This window comes from Pholcus phalangioides, unplaced genomic scaffold (genome assembly GCF_987345545.1).
Source record: "Pholcus phalangioides strain wild (caught in Gottingen) unplaced genomic scaffold, Ppha-v1.0 ptg000024l_1, whole genome shotgun sequence".
NCBI lineage: Eukaryota > Metazoa > Arthropoda > Arachnida > Araneae > Pholcidae > Pholcus > Pholcus phalangioides.
In genome coordinates, this window is record NW_028301616.1 from 4,920,676 (window position 1) to 4,941,779 (window position 21,104).

A 21,104-nucleotide genomic window follows, 5' to 3' on the forward strand; every position below is an offset into this window, starting at 1 on the left:
TTAATTAATGATTCATTTTTTTCAGCAAATTTATAGCGAAGAATTTTTTTAAAAATAAGATCTCTCTCTCTCTCTGGACTCTTCAGCTAAGCTAGAGTCTAGTGAGTCAACTTGGTCCTGGTTCTGTTCAGAACAATCTGAACACCATGGGCTTCTTGGCTAAAGTGATTTCAGCAAGTGGGAAGTACTTATCTGGAATTGAAGGCTTACATATTTACAACTTATTCTCGAAAATAAATCATAGTACCACATGCCATCATGTAAGCCACTTCTCCCCATGGACACTATGACATTAGGATATGACTGAATAAGCCCCATGTGTTTAGATGGCCCTGGTTTTATTCACGGTTCTGCTGAATTCTTAAAGCAGTCATAGATGGGTAGATCCGCTCACATCCCCGGACTGATGCAAAGCACCTTACTTCCGTTACATCAAAAGAGGCAGAGTTGCGTCGGAAAAGTTATCAAAGATTTGTAGTGATGACTCCCCTTGCCCCGTACTCGCAAGTTACCCGGGAGCCCCATGATTCTCTTTAGATGGCCCTACCTGGAAGCGACTAAGTTACTTCTTACGTTACCCCCCTGGAAGTGACAGAGTAACATGCGTACCCCCCTTCCCCCGAAAGAAACTAAGTGACTGGAGTAACGTCTATAAGGACTAAGGGACTCGAGTATTTTCTATAAGGACTAAGTGACTTGTGTACCCCTTGGAAGTGACCAAATAACTTGCTTACCTATGCGTATTATCTTATAACTACGCTTCACTTTTTTTCTTCGACGATGCATACCAACTTTCTATTCCCAGGTCCTCCACATCCTGACGTGGGTCTCTATGCCAGAACTTTCAGAACGTCCCGGTATATTTTTCTATCTTTCAGCCCCCACAAGAGCATTTTCAGATTTTTTTTTCCGCTGTGGATTCATGCTCGTGACTGTCTTACCACGGTCATCTTTCGCTCTATGGCCTATTATACCATAATCTACACTCTAGAACCGGTGCTGGACAGACACAAGGCTGTCTTAATGAGTTTGGGGGTGAGGGCTAAACATATTTTCTGGAATCTCTTAAGACCAGTTTCCTATAAATGTATTAATTAAAGTATTGTACAGAGAGTATAGAATTGCAGTAATGAAAAATTCACAACAATTTGAAGATGTTTGATTCGTGGCTCCTAAACCCCGAGCCACGTTGGACTACCCATTAGGGTTACAAAGCAAAGACAACGGGCTATAATTTTAATCTTCCTGCACAGCTGAAGGGTGTTCATTGTACTAACCCAGAGTTGCTCAAAGTTTGCGTCGTGGCTTCTAGGGGTGGGGGATGAGGGCCCACCAACGTTTATCAGAGGCATCGCGATGAGTTGCCAGTATCTATGTGTGCCTATTCAATGCAATGAATCTGTTCTTTTCGGGACTATTCTGAGGAGGCGGGGGTAAGCAATGACACGGGCTATTTTAGCCTCTAATATATACATCCTTATACAGTCGCCTTAACTGGGGCAAGAAGCCACGATGGGGAAAGTTTGAGAAGCACTACGCTAACCATTGAATGTCACGTGGCCGCATGTTCAACTTATTTATGCATTTTCCGCGAATATTGATAGTTTTTCGTACCTTTTGGAACGTGCGTATCATAGGTTGAGAATCACTGGTATTAAACAAAAAAACATCTTTTATACGTTAAACACCAGACATAGTCCTGTAGGCTTTCGCTGATTCCGAAAACTACAACTTGAGGATATTTATCCTCAAAGTTGTGTACTCACTGTACCTCATTACAGTCCATGCGTATCCTCATTCATATGCAGGGTGTCATAAATTGTTTGCACAGCAGATATCTCTATAACCATTGATTTTAGGAACATATTTTTAGTTAAAACGGACTTGAAACGGCGTGCAGTTACTTAAAATCTGAAAATTTGTTTGAGGGGTCGTATACATAAAAACAATGAAAATATTAACTTTTTATGCAGTTCCCGTGTGCTCAAAAACCAAATTAGGAAGTTCTTCCCCGTCTCTTCTGAGATTTTCAAAGAATGTACATTGTCACGACGATTGTACGTATAACGATTAACGAATGTAGTATATTGTACCCTACCAAAAAGGGGGGGGGCAATCTCCCTACTCGCCTTTCAGAATTTTCTCCGGCACGACCGGGCCCTCCGGAGCAATGAGCTAAAATCGTGTAAGTGACAGAGCCTGGTCGTACTCGGTCTGTTCTGTCTTTTCTGAGGACAGAAAAAAAATCCACGCGTGTAAGTAATAGTCACTGGAATATTTGAGTTCAAAAATCACAGAAAATTTGGGAAAGAAGCATCGTGTGTAAGGGGTTATACTGTTCACCCCCAACTTTTCTTCGATTTTTGAATTCAAATATTTCAGCGAATATTGCACTTAGATAGATGGAATTTTTTTTGTTGGCCTCAGGGGAGACAGAACAGAACAGACTGATCACGACCAGGCTCTGTCACTTACACGATTTTAGCTCACTGGCCCGGAGGGTGCAGTCGTGCCAGAGAGCCTCGGGAGAGACAGGGCAACAAAAACATTCTATCACAAAAATGTATACATAATGTATAAAATAAAAACATTCTAATTGGGTTTTTGAGCACACGAAAACTGTATAAAAAGTTAATATTTTCATTGTTTTTATGTATACGACTCCTCAAACAAATTTTCAGATTTTAAGTAACTGCACGTCATTTGAAAACATTTTGTACTGAAGAGTATGTCTCTAATGTCACCGGTTGTAGAGATATCTGCTGTACAAACAATTTTGAAAAGCTCCTATATACAGTAAAACACGCTCACGTTGAACACGTAAGGGTGCATTAAAATCCGTCCAAATTATGGAAGTGTTCCAAGATTTAAAGCGTACGGTATCGTTGAAATTCGATGCCATTCAATATCGTGCTATGTAGGGAACTGTCCTGGATATGAGGTTGCACAAGTCGACAGGTTCTACTGTATTATAAACAGTTTCAACAAGTTCAACTTCCTGAGCATTGAATAATGTATGGGGATAAATCCTTGGAAAAGAAACCCAAGTTTCATTTCTCGATTTCGGAACAAGTAATTGAACCGAGTATTATTAGCAAACATATATTCGGAAACACTAAAGAGGAAGATATTGAGTCGTCATTAAATACCGTTATTGTAGCCGCTTCGAGGACATGAGTCTTGTAGACTTCCTTCGTGAAGACCGGATTTTGATCGTCCGAATCCTTCAACTTAATGGTCATGGTGGTGACCGAACTTCGACTCTCAGGGCTGCCGTGATCCTAGAAGTAAATGAAAAAAAAAGAAAAGATTAGAGTGGGGGAATTGATCATGTTTTTTTTGAAATATGTGGCTAAATTATTCCTCGTTATCAACCATATATTCTCGTGTGAATAGAAAAAGGAAGAAGTCTGCGTTACACCAAATGTGCATGAATATTTTTCATGATTCCTTCCTCCCGTTAAACATGTGTCTAAATTACTGAAACATGATTTATCAATCGTGAAGCTTCTGAAAGTACGAAAACAAACACCCATTTAAAATCCACCCATGTCTTTGATTCATACACACCTACACCCTTTCAAGTGATTTTTAAAGAGAAGAGGCGTTGACATTTTGTGCATGGAGCGTTTACTTCAAAGACAGTTATTAGGGGCGCATGAATTTCCAATTTCAAGGAGAGTATCATTGACAAAAACATATAATGTAAAGGTAGGAAAAGCGCAACACAGATTACGATGAATTCTTGTAATAGGTTAAGGAAGAGGCATTTACTATTACTCAAACTCGGTTATTGCGACGTCTCGGATACAACGTCAATAAGTGCTATTTCCATAAACAACAATTATAAGTTTTGTTTTTGACGTAACCGAAATGCAAAGACCACTGGCTATAATGTTTTTTGTGGTGTTTTTACTATAAAAATCTAATCTTGACTTACCACTAATCCAAGATCAGTGGTAAGTCAAGATCTTTTTACGGATGTTTTTTCCTCCTACATACCAGGGGGCTCTGGTAAACTGACGAAGAATGATGTTTTGCTGCGCCTGTAAACGTTTCATATTTGTAAGACTGGCATGAGCCCACACTGGGGCAGCATATGTCAGAATAGGACGAAAATAATAGTTTTAAAAAGAATTACTTTATTCCTCAACGTTAGCCGGGCCTGTGGGAATGTGATTCGGGACAACATCCCAACTGTTTGAGAGGCCTTATTTCTTACGTACGTCACCTGAGGAGAAAATGAGAGCGATTTATCTAGTATACATCCTAGACATTTGACTTGGAGTTTTCATGTTAACACCGTATTGCCGATGTATATGGGAGTTCTTGGAAACTTGTACCGTCTAGTGAAGAGAATATATTGACATTTTTGATGATTTAAATTTTATTTCGTTGTCTTGACACCAGTGGTAACTAACTGTTTAAAAAGATGATGAAATAGTCAGGCAAACCCAGATCAATTAGTTTGGATAATAAGGTCGTGTGATTTGTTTTTTCCAGGGCTTTACATATATCCAGACAGAGAACGCAGTCTTCATGAACTCTGCGCAGCTCAGCAACGGAAGAATGCCCCGCCTGAATCCGAGCTGAGTACTTTGAAGAGTGACGCTGAAATACTATTAATATAATAAATATAACTATATTAATAATTATTTTTACTAATGATTAAACAGTATTCATATCGATGATTTAATAATATTTATATCGATGATTTAACAATATTTATATTGATGATTGAATAAAATTTATATTAATGGTTGAACAATTGCATCTACAGCGATACAATTATTTAGTCATCATACTTTACTCATAGTTAGAAAAACTGATGGCATATGGCGGCACTCACATAAGAAGTATAACACAGAAACACACTTTACGCCAAGTTCACTACTCGTTCACGCACATATAGTGATTTAGTAGTAGCAGTATTTATAATTAGTGTAATTTTCCGTACAATAAAGTTTACTTTATGAGCTAATGTTTAGCTCCTGCGGGGTTTTTTTTTTTGCTGGTTATGAAAGAGGTTAACGGATGAACATTTTTAAAGTACGTATTTCTTTTAAGTACAATTAAAAAATAATTTTCTTTTTCTGGTCTGATGTTTAACCAGTAACACTCTAAAATTCTCACGGAAAAATTATAAAGTTCCGTATTCCCCCGCATCGGCCGCATGCCGGGGAACATTGAGGGGAGACCAGCGTGATAGAGAATTCTAATTACAGGGTTCCGGAAAATATCAGATACATCTGGACTAAAAAAAATCAACTCAATTGAACCTCGTATATTCTCTGCATTTTAGGATCTTTTGTGTTTCAAGAACTAGATACGTTAGAAATTATTCGAATTCCGGGTTTAGGTTTTGTTACCATAAATCTTGGTTCATTGTGAATATCGGATACTAAGAATATTGGTTCTCGTAGAATAAATGTGCTAAAAAAATTAATAGACTATGAAGTGTTTTTTGTACAGGGTGGGCAAGAACTTTAAAAATTCATAAAAACCGGGGAAATAACCGAAATAAAAAACGGTTTGCCGGGCTAGGCCACGGAAATTTGTTTAAGACAGAAAAAAAAACTAAAAAATAGCCGATAGGTGGCACTGGTACGAGTGACTTCGGTGGAAATATGCAAATGAGACGGTTATAAGAACTTGCGCTCCTAATCTACAATTAGTTCACCGTTTTAAACCGCGTATGTGAACGTGCTGCACTCTGCCATTGCTGGATTTGTGACTCGCCTGCAATGTGTTATTCCCTGTGGTGGTGGTCATGTGGAACACATGCTGCTGTAATAAACGATTTAGAGGCATTCTGTTCTTATATATCTTTCTTTGCGTATCTTTTCTTTGACTTGTGTACGTAAACGCTACCTATTGGCTGTTTTTGAGTTATTCTTTTTGCTGTCTTAAAAAAATTGCCGTGACCTAGCGATGCTAACCCTGCAAACGTTTTTTTATTTCGGTTATTTTTCCGGTTTTTATGAATTTTTAAGGTTTTTACGGACTTTTTGCCCACCCTGTATTATTCGATCATGTGTTTAGGATTTTAGTAAGCAGATCAAGAAATTAAACACAGACACACACACACACACACACACAATTGGACTCTAAAACCATAAAGCGACAGCAAGTTTCTTCAATCTTCTGAACATGCGGCGGAAAAACGTGCAAAATACAGTATCTGCATTTCGTATTACGTTTCTTTTTTAGTTCGGGAATGAAAATCTATGAAATTGCGACGTATAAAAAGCCGCTGCTTTTTGCGGACACTTATTTTCCTCCGGTCATTTTTCTGGATGCGGCTTATTTACAGGAAATTACGGTATACAATATCAATTATAAATCACTGAGTATATATATATTCTACCGTAAGCCAGTGCTTTATGTATATTTTAGTTCAGCATATACTACAGGGTGCCCACTTTTATCTGTGCAATGGCTGTCTCCGGAACAATTGTTTTTAGAGGCAACTTTCAATTGAAAAAAAAAAGTTTCCAATGATGTCGGCCATCATATTAAATGCCGTTCAAATGGGGGGAATTAAATAAAATAAGTTACTAAATCTAAATTTTCATAAGGTCCCCTGTCCCCTAATTTCCAATTAGTAAACTGTTTCCCTGTCTCTCCTGAGGCCAACAAAGAAATTTACATGTTTTCGAGTGGAAAATTCGCTGAGATATTCAAATTCGAAATTTAAGAAAAAAAAGGGGGGGGGGTAAGAACAGCATAAATGAGGAAAAGGAGTGTTTCCCTTTTGTTTATGCTGTTCTTCCCCCTTTTTCCCTCTGTTTTTGGTGAATTTGAATATCTTAGTAAATACTGTAACTTATTTTTTTTTCATTTGGACGACATTTAATTAAGATGATGAGCAACGTCATATGAAACATTTTTTTCGCCCTGAAAGTTGTCTCTAAAACCGACGGTTTAGGAAATAGTCATTGGACTATTGATAAGAGTGGACACCCTGTATATTACTTGGCAGTGCCGTAACTAGCCATTCCTGTGCCCTGTGCAAGAATTTGCATTTAGGCCCCCTTCTGGCTCCTTATTGGGCCCATTTTGGGCCCTTCTTCCAAGTGGACCCTCTGCTCCTGCCTAGTTACGGCACTGTTACACGAGAAAATCGGCCTATTCCCCACGAGAAAAGTCATTGGTGATCGCTGGGGGGAGGGGGGTGTTTGTGGTTCTACCCCCTCCCCCTAAGCCGAGATTATAGTGTTATTTTGCCGGAAAAAACGTACGTACCCCCCCCCCCCCCATGAGAAGAAAAAAAAATTGAACCCCCCCCACGAGAAAATTCTGCCTACGCCTATGTACTAGGTGATATTTTTTCCTGCCAAATTTATGTAAAAACCTAATCCAAGCAGCATCAATGATCAAAATCTAAATTATAATACTGTAAATCATCAGCTTAAATGAATATTCAGTTGATTCACGAGACAAATATCCTCTGTCAAATTGATAACCTTCACCACGCCCAAAGAATAGGCCATTATAATAATTAATTTCACCCGCCGGTAACGGAAGTGTTTTCTCCCTTGGCTTACAGAAAAACACTTTTATTTAATTATCAATCAAGAAAATAAAAACATGACTACGACCCGGATGTAATGATCATTTTCATCTGTTATACCGAAACAAATGAAAATAACCCCTTCGAGTAATTCATATCTAATTCAGATAAAAAGTAGTTTTAAGATAAGAAGTGATAGTATTATAGAGGGCAAAGAGACCAGAGATAGATAATACATAAGATATGAAACATGTATTTCTTTGTGGATTTCTCGTGAATAATTTTTCATTCAAGAAAAACATGAACTTTTACCCTCTACGAAGGGAAAAGCTCGACTATGAAAGAAAGTTTTTGTAATAAGAATTCATGTCCGCGAATTTTGGAATGTTATTCACTGTTACTTTTTTGCAGGTGCAGTTGTATACGAATGTACGAGAATATTTCAACCCTTCAAAAGTTTTCAAAAAGGCAACGGTAGGCAAGAATGGGCTCAAGGTCCTCTCTTTGAATTACGGGCCTCCTCCGTTTTTATTCGGTGCTTTTTTTTTTCTCCTTTTCCTCCGACTCCCTCAGTTCTCGGCACCCATCTTTGAAAAAGCCTTGAAGTGCCTCGAATGTGTGTAAGCAAAGAGATCTCAGATTAATCTCGACCCCTAACACCTCACGTGCGGTCAAAATAACTCGGCGAGAAATCCAACATTTGGCGATGATTTCCTCGAAATGGTTTTGAAAACAACTATTCACACACACTGACGCGAAGGTGTTTAGTGGCTCTTAGGGATGTGCGACAGGTGAGGTCACACCGGGCCAAGAGGTTTATGTGGTCCTCACACTCACCGCAAATTATTGAACGGTTTCACGAGTTCTTAAAATTATTTCTTGTATCAATTCTGAATTTTTCTCACTACTGGAATTTTTTTTCTATGATTAATTCCGAATTTTTATTAATGGCAGAATCATTAATTTCATTAATCCTTAATTTTCATCAATTCTGGATTTATTTTTTTCATCAATTACTCATATTTGCTACCCCTCTGAATTTGCCATCGTGGGCTATATAGCCCGCAACCATGGCCCCCACAAGGGGTGGGCTGACAAGGCTCCAGCCCTGGGGCCCGAGAGGATTTTAATAATTTTTTTGTTTTTTCACGCTATAAATTCATCATAAAGGGGGCCCGTAAAAGATCCCAGCCTAGGGGCCTGCTTCAGGATGTGGGGGCCATGCCCGCAACCCCCCCCCCCCACCCCGTAAACAATACCGTAAACACACCGTAGGCAGCTCAGAACTGGATAACATTACGCACACCCTGCACATACAGTATATAGAAACTTCATATTTTATCTGTAACCATGTTTTCCCGTAACGAATATATTTGTTTCGTCATGTAAAAGCGACTGGCTTACCTCTTGTTGATATCTCAATGACCACTAGAGGCCATTTATAGAGGGAACAATGATGCGTAAAAAAATAGTTGATGGATTTTGAAGTTCATGTTAGATTAGTTTGCATCAGATCGTGATGTATGGTTTTTCTCTCTCTGTTACACATGCAATATTCCATCAGCAAAAGCTGCGGGTTTAGGTTATAGAACTCCTATCTTCTCAACAAAAGCTTATGTATTCCAATTTTTCTTACTCCAACCAGTCGACCTTGATAAGATCGTATAACATGTCCAAGAGAGAGATATATACATTTTCATAAAAGTGTATCCAGAACGTGATACCAGAACTCATTTCTTCTTCAAAGTAGAGCACGTGATTAAAAAAAAAAATACATATACACATAATACATCCGGGCATTAAGGTAAGGTAAACCTCTTTTCTAAAGGTACGTGCGATGTTTCAAGTGCGTGGACCTCTCACTCCGTGTCCATTTCTCGCCCCTAATGGCCGATTCTAAGAAAAAGGGCCGAGGAGAGAATAGCACGAAAAGGTTCTTTTTCTATACCCACGTCATTCAAGAAATCACTGATGCTTTGCAATCCCTTATTCAATTGTGGAAATGGGAAAGTTCGCAAATATATACCGCTGTGGGGGTTACTGCATACAATGCGAAGTTCCCCCCCCCCCCTCAACGGGAAATTATAGAATTTGGAGAAATGGACCAATGAAATAACGAATGTGGTGGAGGTATTGAGAGAACACTACAGAGAATAAACTACGTACTTGTTTAGTATGGGGGGAAAAAATAGAACTGAATCTTCGCTGGTTTGTGTTATTTTCAAGACCTCGTGCAGAACTAATTAGTAGTGAGTGTGTCATAGACACGGCCGCAAGTTCTGGGATGAACACACTCTTTGTGCATTGAATCGCGTGCCAGGTACTGACTTGACGAAATTTGGTATGAAGACCGACTGAGAAGTGTTAAAACCAGAGTTATATAATTGGATTTTTATTGAGAATATCTATCAGATGACACACCATTGACTTCTATTTTCGTTGCGAACCTCTCGAGATACCGCGTAAAACAATTTCGTCATGAATGCAGGCTACGGGTCTGGTGCCCGGCCGGAAGAAGTATAAAAACCCGGAGTGGTATCATTTGATTTATCTCACAGATAAATCATATAGACCATATATGCCCAACCTATGGCCAATGGGCCAAAATTGCCCTCGGAGTCATCTGATGTGGAACGCGCCTACAAAAGCCCAAGATAAAAAAAAACCCTTAAAAATATCTGAGACACGGTTCCAGAGCATTAAACAGGGGGGTCTGTGACACATTTCCAGATCACTAAGAGATTCGCAGCACATTTAATAATCCCTCAAATGACCCGCGAGACAATTACAGATCACTGACATATGGCAAGGTTTCAGAGCACTTTAGCGGCCCGTGGTGCAGTTTTGCATTACTTACGTTACTTGCGGCACAGTCCCAGAACACTCAAGTCACACGGCCCACTTCCATATGTCTAAAGTGGAACGTGGCCATGGGCCCCTCACGACCCCTTGGCTGGGATCTTTGGCGGCTCCTCAAATCAGATTTTTCACGGGCTCTTCCATGATGGATTTATATAATGAAAAAAAAAAGATGGTAATTGTCCCGAGCTTCAGGACTGGATCCCTGTCAGCCCCACCCTTATGGCGGCCATGTCCGCGGCACATTCCTAGGTCACTGAAGTGGCCCACGACACGTTCTCAAACCAATGAAGTGGACCGCATTCTCCTAAAGGTTGAACATCTTTGTTTTAGACCAGTGATTTCCAACGCGGGCGTTAACGCCCCCTTCAGGGCAATGGAAAGTTCCAGGGTCACGGTAGAAGCTCTCTACGGGTATAACATAAGATCCTGTGGGTTAGATTGTGTTCGGGGGCGATGGGAGAAAAAAAATTTCTGAAGAAGGGGACGATGGGACAGAAAAGGTTGGGAAACTATGTTTTAGACGATATGTGTGGTTTCTATTTGCGTTGCGAATCTTGCGAGATACGGCGTAGAACAATTTCTTTACGAATAGGGGCAGTGGGCTTGGTGCCCGCGGACCGGGAAAGGTATTAAAACAAGGGTGGTATCATTGGATTTGTCTTAACAAGATCTACCCGCAGACATCAAAAAACACTGATAGATTCTAAATAATTCTTAAGATATGAGCATTTAGAACATTTCATTATGAAACTTTTATGAGGATACATCCAGTTTTGTCAGATGAATTGAAAGACGTATTCACTTTTTTTTGGTCTCCTATCAAGTCACTTATTTAGTCAATAGGCACGGTTGTCCCCGTCTTGTCTCACACCGGACAATTAGATTTGATATAAAGCTAATATTTCATATAAAAATTTCAAGCTCTTATAATGTCGCCAATTCCCATTCACAAGCCAAAAAAACAGCGCTTGTGTAAAATCGTTGCATGCTGTTAGTGTACCTACCTACTACAGAGCCGCAAATTAGTATTCTTGAACTAAAGTTCCATAAATTTCCATGGAATCGGGTTTCTCGTAACCTTTGAAAGATATCTCATGTATTTGATCTTTGACTTGTATCATGAGATAAAATAAAATAAGAAATCGTGAAGCGAGAAAATTCTGATTCATGAAACGAATTTGAAACCATTTCGACGCTTTTGAAAAACAAGCAAAAAGAAACTCCCCGAAGGAAGAGAAAAGTTTCAAGTATCACTAAAATGACACCATCCGAGAGAGAAAAATGACTTTTTTTCTTGAAATATGTTCACCCCCTTCTCTCTTTCCTATTTTAAAATAAAAATTCCTATGCGTCGTGTCTCTCTCCTTTTATACAGCCTCGAGGCACTTCCACCTTTACCGAGGTAAGGATTGTGTCATTTTTGAAGGTGACGACCGTTTTTGCGCTGTACTTTCATTCCAATCGCCATTGAGAAGTCATTTTCTATTTTATCCTTATATAGGCTTTTGAGTCTGCTTATCGGAAACAACTGTGTCATTACAAGGTTATTTCATGCTAGGAGTGAAGCTATTAATTCTGGAACTTGACAACATCCGTTTTTTTTTTGGGTCTTTTACCAGGGCTTGACAAACAATATATGCCTGGATCAATATTTTAAATTCCCGAATGATCACTGGATTTAGTTACAAATTTTTTTAGAACAAATTGAATTTTTTTTGAAAGAAATACGGAAGTTCACACAAGGAATGTGTTCATTAAATCTGAAGTTAGTCAAACCGCTAATTACAATTTTTTCGCACTGCTGGTGTCGGAAAAGAAGTCACCAAGTTGCAGTTCATCTCGCTTATAGAAGCAAAGCCAATTTGCGGGATAGGCGCGGGCTTAGGTTAGAAGTGCCAGATGATGTGACTGGGAAACCGGGACAAATCCTGATAAAAATCGGGACGTTGCTGATTAAAACCACGGCATCTTACAAAAAATGTGTAGACGGCATTATATACTCTCAGATTGTAAGGCTATGGATAAGATTTGGCACTAAAAAAAGCCTGGACCTAGGCGGTTTAATGCAGTGGTTTTCACATTTTTTCTCTTGCAGACCGCTGAAATTAAGTGAAAATTTTCGCGAACCGACATAAATGGCAAAAATAATTTGGGAACTGCCGAAAACAAAAATTAGGTGGGAAAATTCATAACTTTCTGACTTATTATATTTTATTTTTATACTTTGCTATTATAAGTATGAGAAATTGCGTGAAGTTATGAGTTCTGCTCTCACCTACGGAATAAAAACAAAACTATCTGCTATAATAACTCAAAATCAAATTGTTGTTGGGTTGAAATCGATGTGCAGAATAAAAATCAACAACATGTAGTATGAAACTATAATTTTTTTTGAATTTTACGTATCAGTGTAAATTTTATGCTCCAAAATACCAGTTGCTACATTTTATGTTTGTAGCTGAATAACATCTTGTAATTACTAACAACACAAAATAGTCGGTATTTTGTCGCATAAAATTGACACCACAGGTTGCTGGTTTTCACCCTGAGCATTGTTTAAAACCAACAACCATCTTATTTTAAGAATTATAACAGATAGTTTTGCTTTTATTTGATAGATGGCAGCATATATCCTACAGAAAAAGTTTTCCATTTTAAGCGATATTTATGTGTATTTTTTTCTGTACAAAAAAAATCGGTACGGGAAAGTTAATAGAATACGAGGAATCCTACGAGTATTTTAACGTGTCTGGTAAGGGTAACCCTGATTTAGTACTGCGCTGGCACATTTGTACCGTGATGATCTTTAATTCTGTCTGAACTTGCGGCCGTGTTGATGAGACAGCTCTCTAGATTCGAAACTACAAAAGAGGTGTTAACTGTAGTTTGAAGCTTCAAAAATCTTTCAGTAAAATTCTTTAAAATAATTTGACTTTACCGAATCTTTGAACAGCGAAGGAAAAACCGGGACAAACAGCTATTACGAAAACATCTTTCGGGACAGTGCATTTATGAGCCAAAAACCGGGACTTTTCCTGGAGACTTGGATGTCTGACCACCTTAGTCTAGCATGAATCCCTTTATAATTTTTACTGAAAGAATGAAAACGAACCGAGAAATTTTGAGAGAAAGGCCCAGGCCCTTGGAAAAATTCTAGCCTGGTGACCCGACAAAGATTTCAGCTTATGAGTCCAGTTGCAGTATATGATGACCCATGATCGCACTGGGCTGCTAAATATTAGGACCGTAAAAATAAATTAAAATACGTTAACTCTAACCTGCATTTGCATCATCGCTGCCAAAGAAAACATTTTTGTGGAGTCCTACGCCAATGTGTAGAAACATTTGCATTATACCATCGATGAAAAAAATTAAAAAAAGAGGACATTTTAATATTTTGTTTCTTATATGCCTGCACGGGCACGTTGTCGAAAATAATACATGCGGCGTCACAATTTTTACGGGCAATACGATTTGCTCAGCCCTGTCTTGCACTCATATTTATTTCTAGAATCTTCTGGAAAGTCTTGCTTTCCATATAGAAATTTTTTAGGAATTTCAAGCTTTTATTTTACTTACTGCTATTCTTACAAAATGTCCACATGCGCATCTTTGGTTAGCAGGAGGATGCCAAGTCTACATAGCAGCATTTCTTGTAATGTTATTTCTAACGTGGATGTTACAAAGAATGGGACTAAGGAGGAATGTAAAATTGATGCAATAAAAAAAAATATGAAGCCTTCTGTTTCAAAATTGCTTAAGGCATTTGCCCCTATCTTCAAAAGCATTGTTTTGAACTTTTTTTTTCAAAACAGGTCCAGATTTTTGGATCACCCTGTAGTTTCATTTTTGCCACTTGAATTTTTTTTTAAATATTTAAGTTCCGGTGAATTTTTGTAATTTTTAGTGTATTTCATATACGTACCGAGGCCTGGATAAGAAGCTTGAATTCACGGGTGCCATAATCGTAATCAAGAGGTTTGTTGACAACGAGGATTCCTTCGATTGGATCCGATAGAGCGAAAGAGTTGTTATCATTTCCTCCCTAAAGTTAAGAGAAAACATCCAAATAGTCAATGAAAACACAGAAAAGTTACTTTTATAGTATTTTATTATAAATTATTTAGATTACTACACATAGATATTGGGTACAGATATATGGATTCTCCTGGTCTACTTTACCCTGGGATTCCTAAGTCAAAATTAGACTCTGACTCCATTAATTGTAATTGGCACATCCAAAAGAGAATGGATTGAGTTGGATTTGATTTATTAACACGTTGAGTAAAGTTAGTATTACACTGAAAATTCTTTGGCAAAGATCTTTTATAAAACTTTAACCTAATTTTTTTTTATAAAATGTCTTTTAAGACAGTAAGTATATCGGTTGCTGTAGCAAATTTATCATTTTTATTTATTGTAATAGCTTCGATTTCAAAGAATAGGAAAAAAAAAAAAAAAAACAAGCGTGTGGGAGGCCGGGATTACACTATAAAAAGTTTCAGTTCAATAAAAGATCTTTTATGAAACTTTAGAAAAAACAACAACCAATAAGTCTTTTGGTTGCATTTTTCAAGTTTTATAAAATAATTTTTTAAAACTTGTGCAGGGTAATGCCAACCTAAAAGACCATGGATTCATATATATAGATATATGAATTCACCAAATTGATATACGTATTAAGATCTTTGTAGCTCCCACTGGGCACCTACCATTCATTTTTTAATTATTTAATCAAATCATAAAGTATGTATGTAGTATTCAGTGGTTGAAACAGGGATAGAAAACGCATCCTCCCATACGTCTTTTATCAAATATTGGATAAAAAAGCCAACTTTGATAAAAAAAACTTTCACAAAGCATGTATTTTATCACAGTTTGCCATTAGATTATCGTATTTCTTTGTCTCAAACTAATTTTGGACAATATCTTTGTCAAAAAACTTTTATAATGTAATACCGGTCAAAAGGACAGGAACTATTTGATAAAAATGCTGCCACATATTGTGCTTTTGATTTCTGACTGAATCATCATAGGTGCATCTAGTTATCCAATCGAAACATTGATCAACTTGTTACTTACTGTGCCGGATAATTTTTCTTTGAGTATATTACAACATAAACTTAATCGATTATTATTTCTTTTTTGATACTTCTGATGGAATTCTTTTCCAGATTAATTTTTCAAGGATTTCCGATACAAACAAAGGTATAATGGAAGACATCATCAATCAATCGAATAATCGATTTCTGACGCTTCCTTCAGAAAGCGTACGGCCCTGGGCGTCTTTTGCCGACCGGATGTTTGAAATAACTGTTCGAGAGACACATAGAAAGTTTCCTCTAGCGTTAACCATGTAATTATTATCCAACTTACCACAATGGAATACGTCACATCAGAGTTGGGCGTATTCGGCTTGTCTCTGTCGACAGCGTTTATGCCTCTGAACACCGTAAGGCCTACCGGCGTGAGCTGCAAAGCAAAGAAAACAAAAGTTAAGTAACATGTAAATAATAGTAATTAATCATCAGACGTAATGAAAAATAACGTTCGCTGTAAGATAATAATCATTATTAGTCATCAATATAATCATTAAAAAAAGAGGGTTAATTCACGACGTCATAAAGACATACAGGTTTTAATTAAAGATGCCAATCTGTGACTAGTTTCTCTTCCTCCTTCCATTTCGCCTTTTAGTCATAGATTCGTTTTAGCCCCGGAGGTAAGAATGGAAACTATCGGAAATAAGGGTCAGAAATGGTTTGGGGTCCGAACGCTGTTGGGGTCGACGAGGCAGACAGATTACTGCAATAAGAGTCTGTGATTTTCCTCGTTCCACTAACCCAACAGCGTGGGTTGACAAAACGGTCGCTGTTGATGATAAGCCCGATTTCACCGTTCTCACGTCGAGATTATAATCGCCGACTTTTTAAGGTTTCCCACCCACTTCCCATTTGAATCACTTTCTTTTATGGAGATTTCATCGACATTAAGGAGAGCTGAAGTCTACGCAGTCGTTGCAGCATTTCATATTTGCAACAGAGAAATCGGCGTATCAAGAAACATGATGGAAGAATGAATGAATAAGCCCTTGTTGCTTAATGAATCGAAGGGTGTTCTTAGCGAATGTTGCATTACGATGTTATGGAATCATAAAATATTGCTCATAAAAACTGAATTAATAGAATGCTTTGTAACTTTTCCCATGTTACTTTCACTCGCATTCGTCCAGTACACAGGGTGTAAAGTCATAACCTTATACACACTTTATCTTTTGAACCGTTGGTGGCAGAAACGTACTTTCAGTTGGGAAAAGTGTCTGAATAACGTGCCCATTTCAAATACAGGGTGGGCAAAATGTCCGTAGAAATTTAAAAAATTCAGAAAAGCGGAAAAATAACTGAAATAAAAAACGGTTTGCAGGGTCAGCATCACCAGGTCACGGGAATGTTTTCAAGACAGGAAAAAAACCCTAAAAAAACAGCTGATAGGTAGCACTGACGTATATAAGTCAAAGGAAAGATACGCAAATAACGAACACAATGCCTCCAAATAGTTTATTACAGCAGCATGTGCTCCACATGACCACCATCACAGGGGATAATACATCGCAGGCGAGTCACAAATTCAGCAACGGCAGTGTGCAGCAGGTCCGCATACACGGTTTACAACGGTGAACTGGTTGTGGATTAGGAGCGCTAGTTCTTATAACCGTCTCATTTGCATATGCCCACCGAAATCACTCGTACCAGTGCCACCTATCGGCTGTTTTTTTTCCTTTCTTAAAATATTCCCGTTACCTAGCAATGCTAATAACCCTACAAACCGTTTTTTATTTCGGTTATTTCTCCGGTTTTTATTCATTTTTTCATAAAAGTTTCTACGGACTTTTTTGCCCACCCTGTATGTAATTTTTTTTGTCCAGATCCGTATATATACTGATATAAAATTCCTTTTTCCAAATGGTCTTGTCCTATAACTTCCAATAAAAAAGTTGATGCCTTGTTACTTCAGAACCGAACAAAAAAAATAAAATTGCGTGTCTCGAAGTACAATATTAGCCGCGATATTAGAGTTCCAAAATCTGCAAATACGGAAAAGAACAACATATATTAAGGGACAAACCCTAGAAAAAAAAATTTTACATTCTTTTGCAGTTTCGATTTATTGCAGAATTTTAAAAAAAATTCTGAGACGCACCCATAACAATCGATCAGTTATACTCGGCGAATCTTACAAATCATTCAGAATCACATAGAAACATTTTTTTCGGGTTCAGGAGACACAGGGAAATAACATTTTTAATTAGAAGTTAGCAGATAAGGGAACCGTATAAAAACTTAAATTTTGCATCTCAGTACATACACGGTCTTTAGTTAAAAGCAAATGGCATATCCAAAATTGGTGCTTTAATTGTGCACTCTTCTATTACCAACAGTTCCAGAGATAAAGGGTGTTTAAGTATTTGATTTTACACCCTGTATATTTATTTCTCGGAAAAAAGAAGAAAACTGCTGATATCTGTGTCATCGACACGGCCACAAGTTTAAATGCGAATACGTCTTTTAACCCTCGTTAAACTGCAATACAACCTGTTCGGTCTGCTAAGTGAAGTTGGAGAAGACTTCAAATGAATTGGGTATTATGGGATTTCCTCTGAATGAGATCTATGTACAGCGAAACCTCGATATAACGACATTCTGCAGACCAAATTAAAAAAAAATACCTTTGTAAAATTTTGAAAGAATGAAACTATCTACTAAATTATTTTAGGGAGCCATGTATTGGTCAAGAGCTGTGGGTGACAGAAGTTTGAGAACTACTACTACCGACAATTTTGAATAAGAATTCAAAAATATCGTTGTAGAGGGATTAATCGTTATATCAAGTATCGCTATAACGAGGTTTCTCTGTACATTCTTTTTGAGATGCAGCGTTGAAAAATTTCATTAATGGAAGTTTATTGTGCCTCGTACCCAAACCAGAAGATATATCAACACTGGTAGGGTGCGTTTAATTTATCCGAATAAAATCTATATATAGATACCAAAAACACTTGTGCTTTTTGAATAATTCTCAAGAAGCATTATTCAAATAGGCATTCAATAGGCATTCAAAGGCTTGCATTTCATAATGTTTCACAACGTCATCTATAGAGATATGCACCTAATTTAGTCTGAAAGATGAATTAACAGAGACATTCACACCAAAAACTTGTTAGCATCCAGCTAAGAAACTGAAGTCAACTTCGTTAAGAAACTGAAGTCAAACTTTGTTATCAACTTCAATAAAGCAGTAGACATAACCTCAGAACTTGATGGAAACACCATCGCAAAAGCCAACTGCACAACTTCCACTTGCTCTTAGGACTACCGTACACTCAGAAGTTCTGAAAACGACTTAAAAGACACTTGATGACATCACGAGTGTGATCTCAAGAATCAAAACGAAGTCTCAAGAGCGTGCCCGTCAAACTCATCAAAAACGATCCCTCCTCGCAAAACTCCTCAAAACAGCTGAAGGATGTGGTGATTCAACAGAAAAGCTCTAAATGAATCAAGTCGATTCTGTAACAGACCTACTACTCTATATATGGATTGAGGACGGGGGAGGGGGGGGGGGCAAAAGATTTCGATCAAAACCACAAAAACCACAATTTTTCAGTAAATTTTCCAATACACAGGTCAATTGTGACTTGAGTGTTAATATTTAAGAAACAGAGAAGATACTTAAGAGAGAAATCGATTCCACTTTCTCACATTCAAATGATAAAGAACAATTGCGGTTTCACCCGTCAGATCTAATTTGTCTTATATCGGAGACATAAAGTGTGACAGCCACGCCTTTGTTATCCTCATGCCCTCTCAGTTTTAATGATTCATGCCGAAACTTGTCTAAAACCCGTCAAAAATTCAAAAAAAGTGACTCTCACAAACCGGTCATTCCTCGAGAGCCTCAATTTCTTTCTCCTCCTCCGTCCGTTGTATTGTACACCCTTTTTAAACATACAAACCATTAACTCCAGTTATGTCATATGAGTCTCATTTTTTCTCATCCGGGTCTTGATGACCATTAAAAAAATATTTAACTTTTCATATTCAATTACAGTTTTCTTACAGAATATTTACAAAAAAAAGTATCTAAAAATAAAGCATTCATGTCTTTATTTTTAACATGTGCGCAGACAAGTCATTGTGTTTGCTCAATGGCTGCCCTAGTTTTCTTGACGGTAAGAGAGCAAACATGTTTTTCGAAGAAAAATCGAAATTCACGCCTCTCCAATAGCCTATAATGTAACCCATTTAGCATATATAAATAATATACGCTCAACAATGGCCCACGGGCCAAATATGGCTCTAAGAGTCATCTGATGTGGCCCCAACCTCAAACGTAATTTTGTAAAATGAACTAATCGACTTTTTCTGATCACTTAAGGGCCGTATTCACCGACATGGCTTAGACCAGCGGTTCTCAACCTTTTTTGACTCGCGGAGCCCTTTTTGGCATATAATTTGTATGGCGGAGACCCGTAGACCTATTTCTTACTCATTCAGCAAAATTACTGATTTATTTTTATTATTCTAAAGTAATTATAATTATTTTTTCAAATTACTGTTTTTTATTTTATTTTTCTTGAGCGGCCCGGAGCCCCTGGGGAGCGCACAAGGAGAAACAAGGGCTCCGCGGAACGCCGGTTGAGAACCGCTGGCTTAGACTGTAGTCACAATTTTTGGATAAGAGATCAACATAGATTGGTTAAAAACCTGAATTTAACCAATCCGTGTCGATCTCTTATCAAAAAATTGTGACTAGTTTACACCATGTCGGTGAATACCGCCGTAAATGATCCGCAGTGCAGATCCACACCATTTGAATGACCCGTAACGCATTCCTAGATCAATTATATGGCTCACGGCACATTCACAGATCACTTAACAGATCTACGGCATATTTGAGACCACTCACGTGAATAGCGACTCAGTCCAGCACCTCCTAGAGATAGATCTCTATCTATAGGAGGTGCTGCTCCGTCCCAGATAACAAGCAGCCTACAGCACATTTACATCTCACTTAAGTGACTCTCCGCGATGTATTCTCAGATCAGTAAAGTCATCCGCCACACATTCCCAGATCACTTGAGTGACCCACGGCACATCTACAGATCACTTAAGCGGCTCGCGGCGTTGTTTCGGATATCTTAATTAAGTGGCCCGCGATCCGTTTTCAAACCAATGAAGTGGTCCGTACTCTCCTAGAGGTTAAACACCCTTGGCATAAATCATCTATATTAGTGTTTCTTATCAATTTTTTGTCTGGGAGGGGGGGGGAGGGGCTCTTCTTCGAACCATATTTTCGAGGCCCGGTCGATTGCCTTCAGAATGAAAGGGCTTGAATTTTCAACGACGTGTTCCCGCCTCCCACCCCCCGGGATTGAAACTTCTCAAATGTGTTATTTAAGTAACAAGTCATAAATATTAAACGCAATATGATTATGAAATTGGAAGAGCAATGAAAAATTTGCTGATGCGCGTGACCTGAAAAATATTTTTACTGACGTCCTCTGTTGTTAACTTAAAACATTCATTGTTGAATTTATGCATATATTATGATGAATTTTTATCTCTTCTTTAGGATAAATTTATGTTAAAGTTACTGTTTTGATAAAACTCATTACGATTAGGCTCAATTATAGAAACATTTGATGCAGATCGGTTAATATATTTTTTGT

The 21,104-nt window shown here is 38.0% G+C and overlaps 1 protein-coding gene across 3 annotated transcripts in view; it reads right to left on the reverse strand.

The window, feature by feature from the left end:
* LOC149068618 (protocadherin Fat 3-like) overlaps positions 1–21,104 on the reverse strand; it is a 181,316-nt gene that overhangs the window by 59,286 nt on the left and 100,926 nt on the right. For all 3 annotated transcript variants that reach the window (XM_089250408.1, XM_089250406.1, XM_089250409.1), the window contains exons 7-9: positions 15,752–15,847; positions 14,301–14,420; positions 3,150–3,281 (exon numbers count right to left, since the gene is read on the reverse strand). In XM_089250408.1, the coding sequence (XP_089106534.1) occupies positions 3,150–3,281; positions 14,301–14,420; positions 15,752–15,847 (348 nt within the window). The remainder of the gene's footprint in view (positions 1–3,149; positions 3,282–14,300; positions 14,421–15,751; positions 15,848–21,104) is intronic.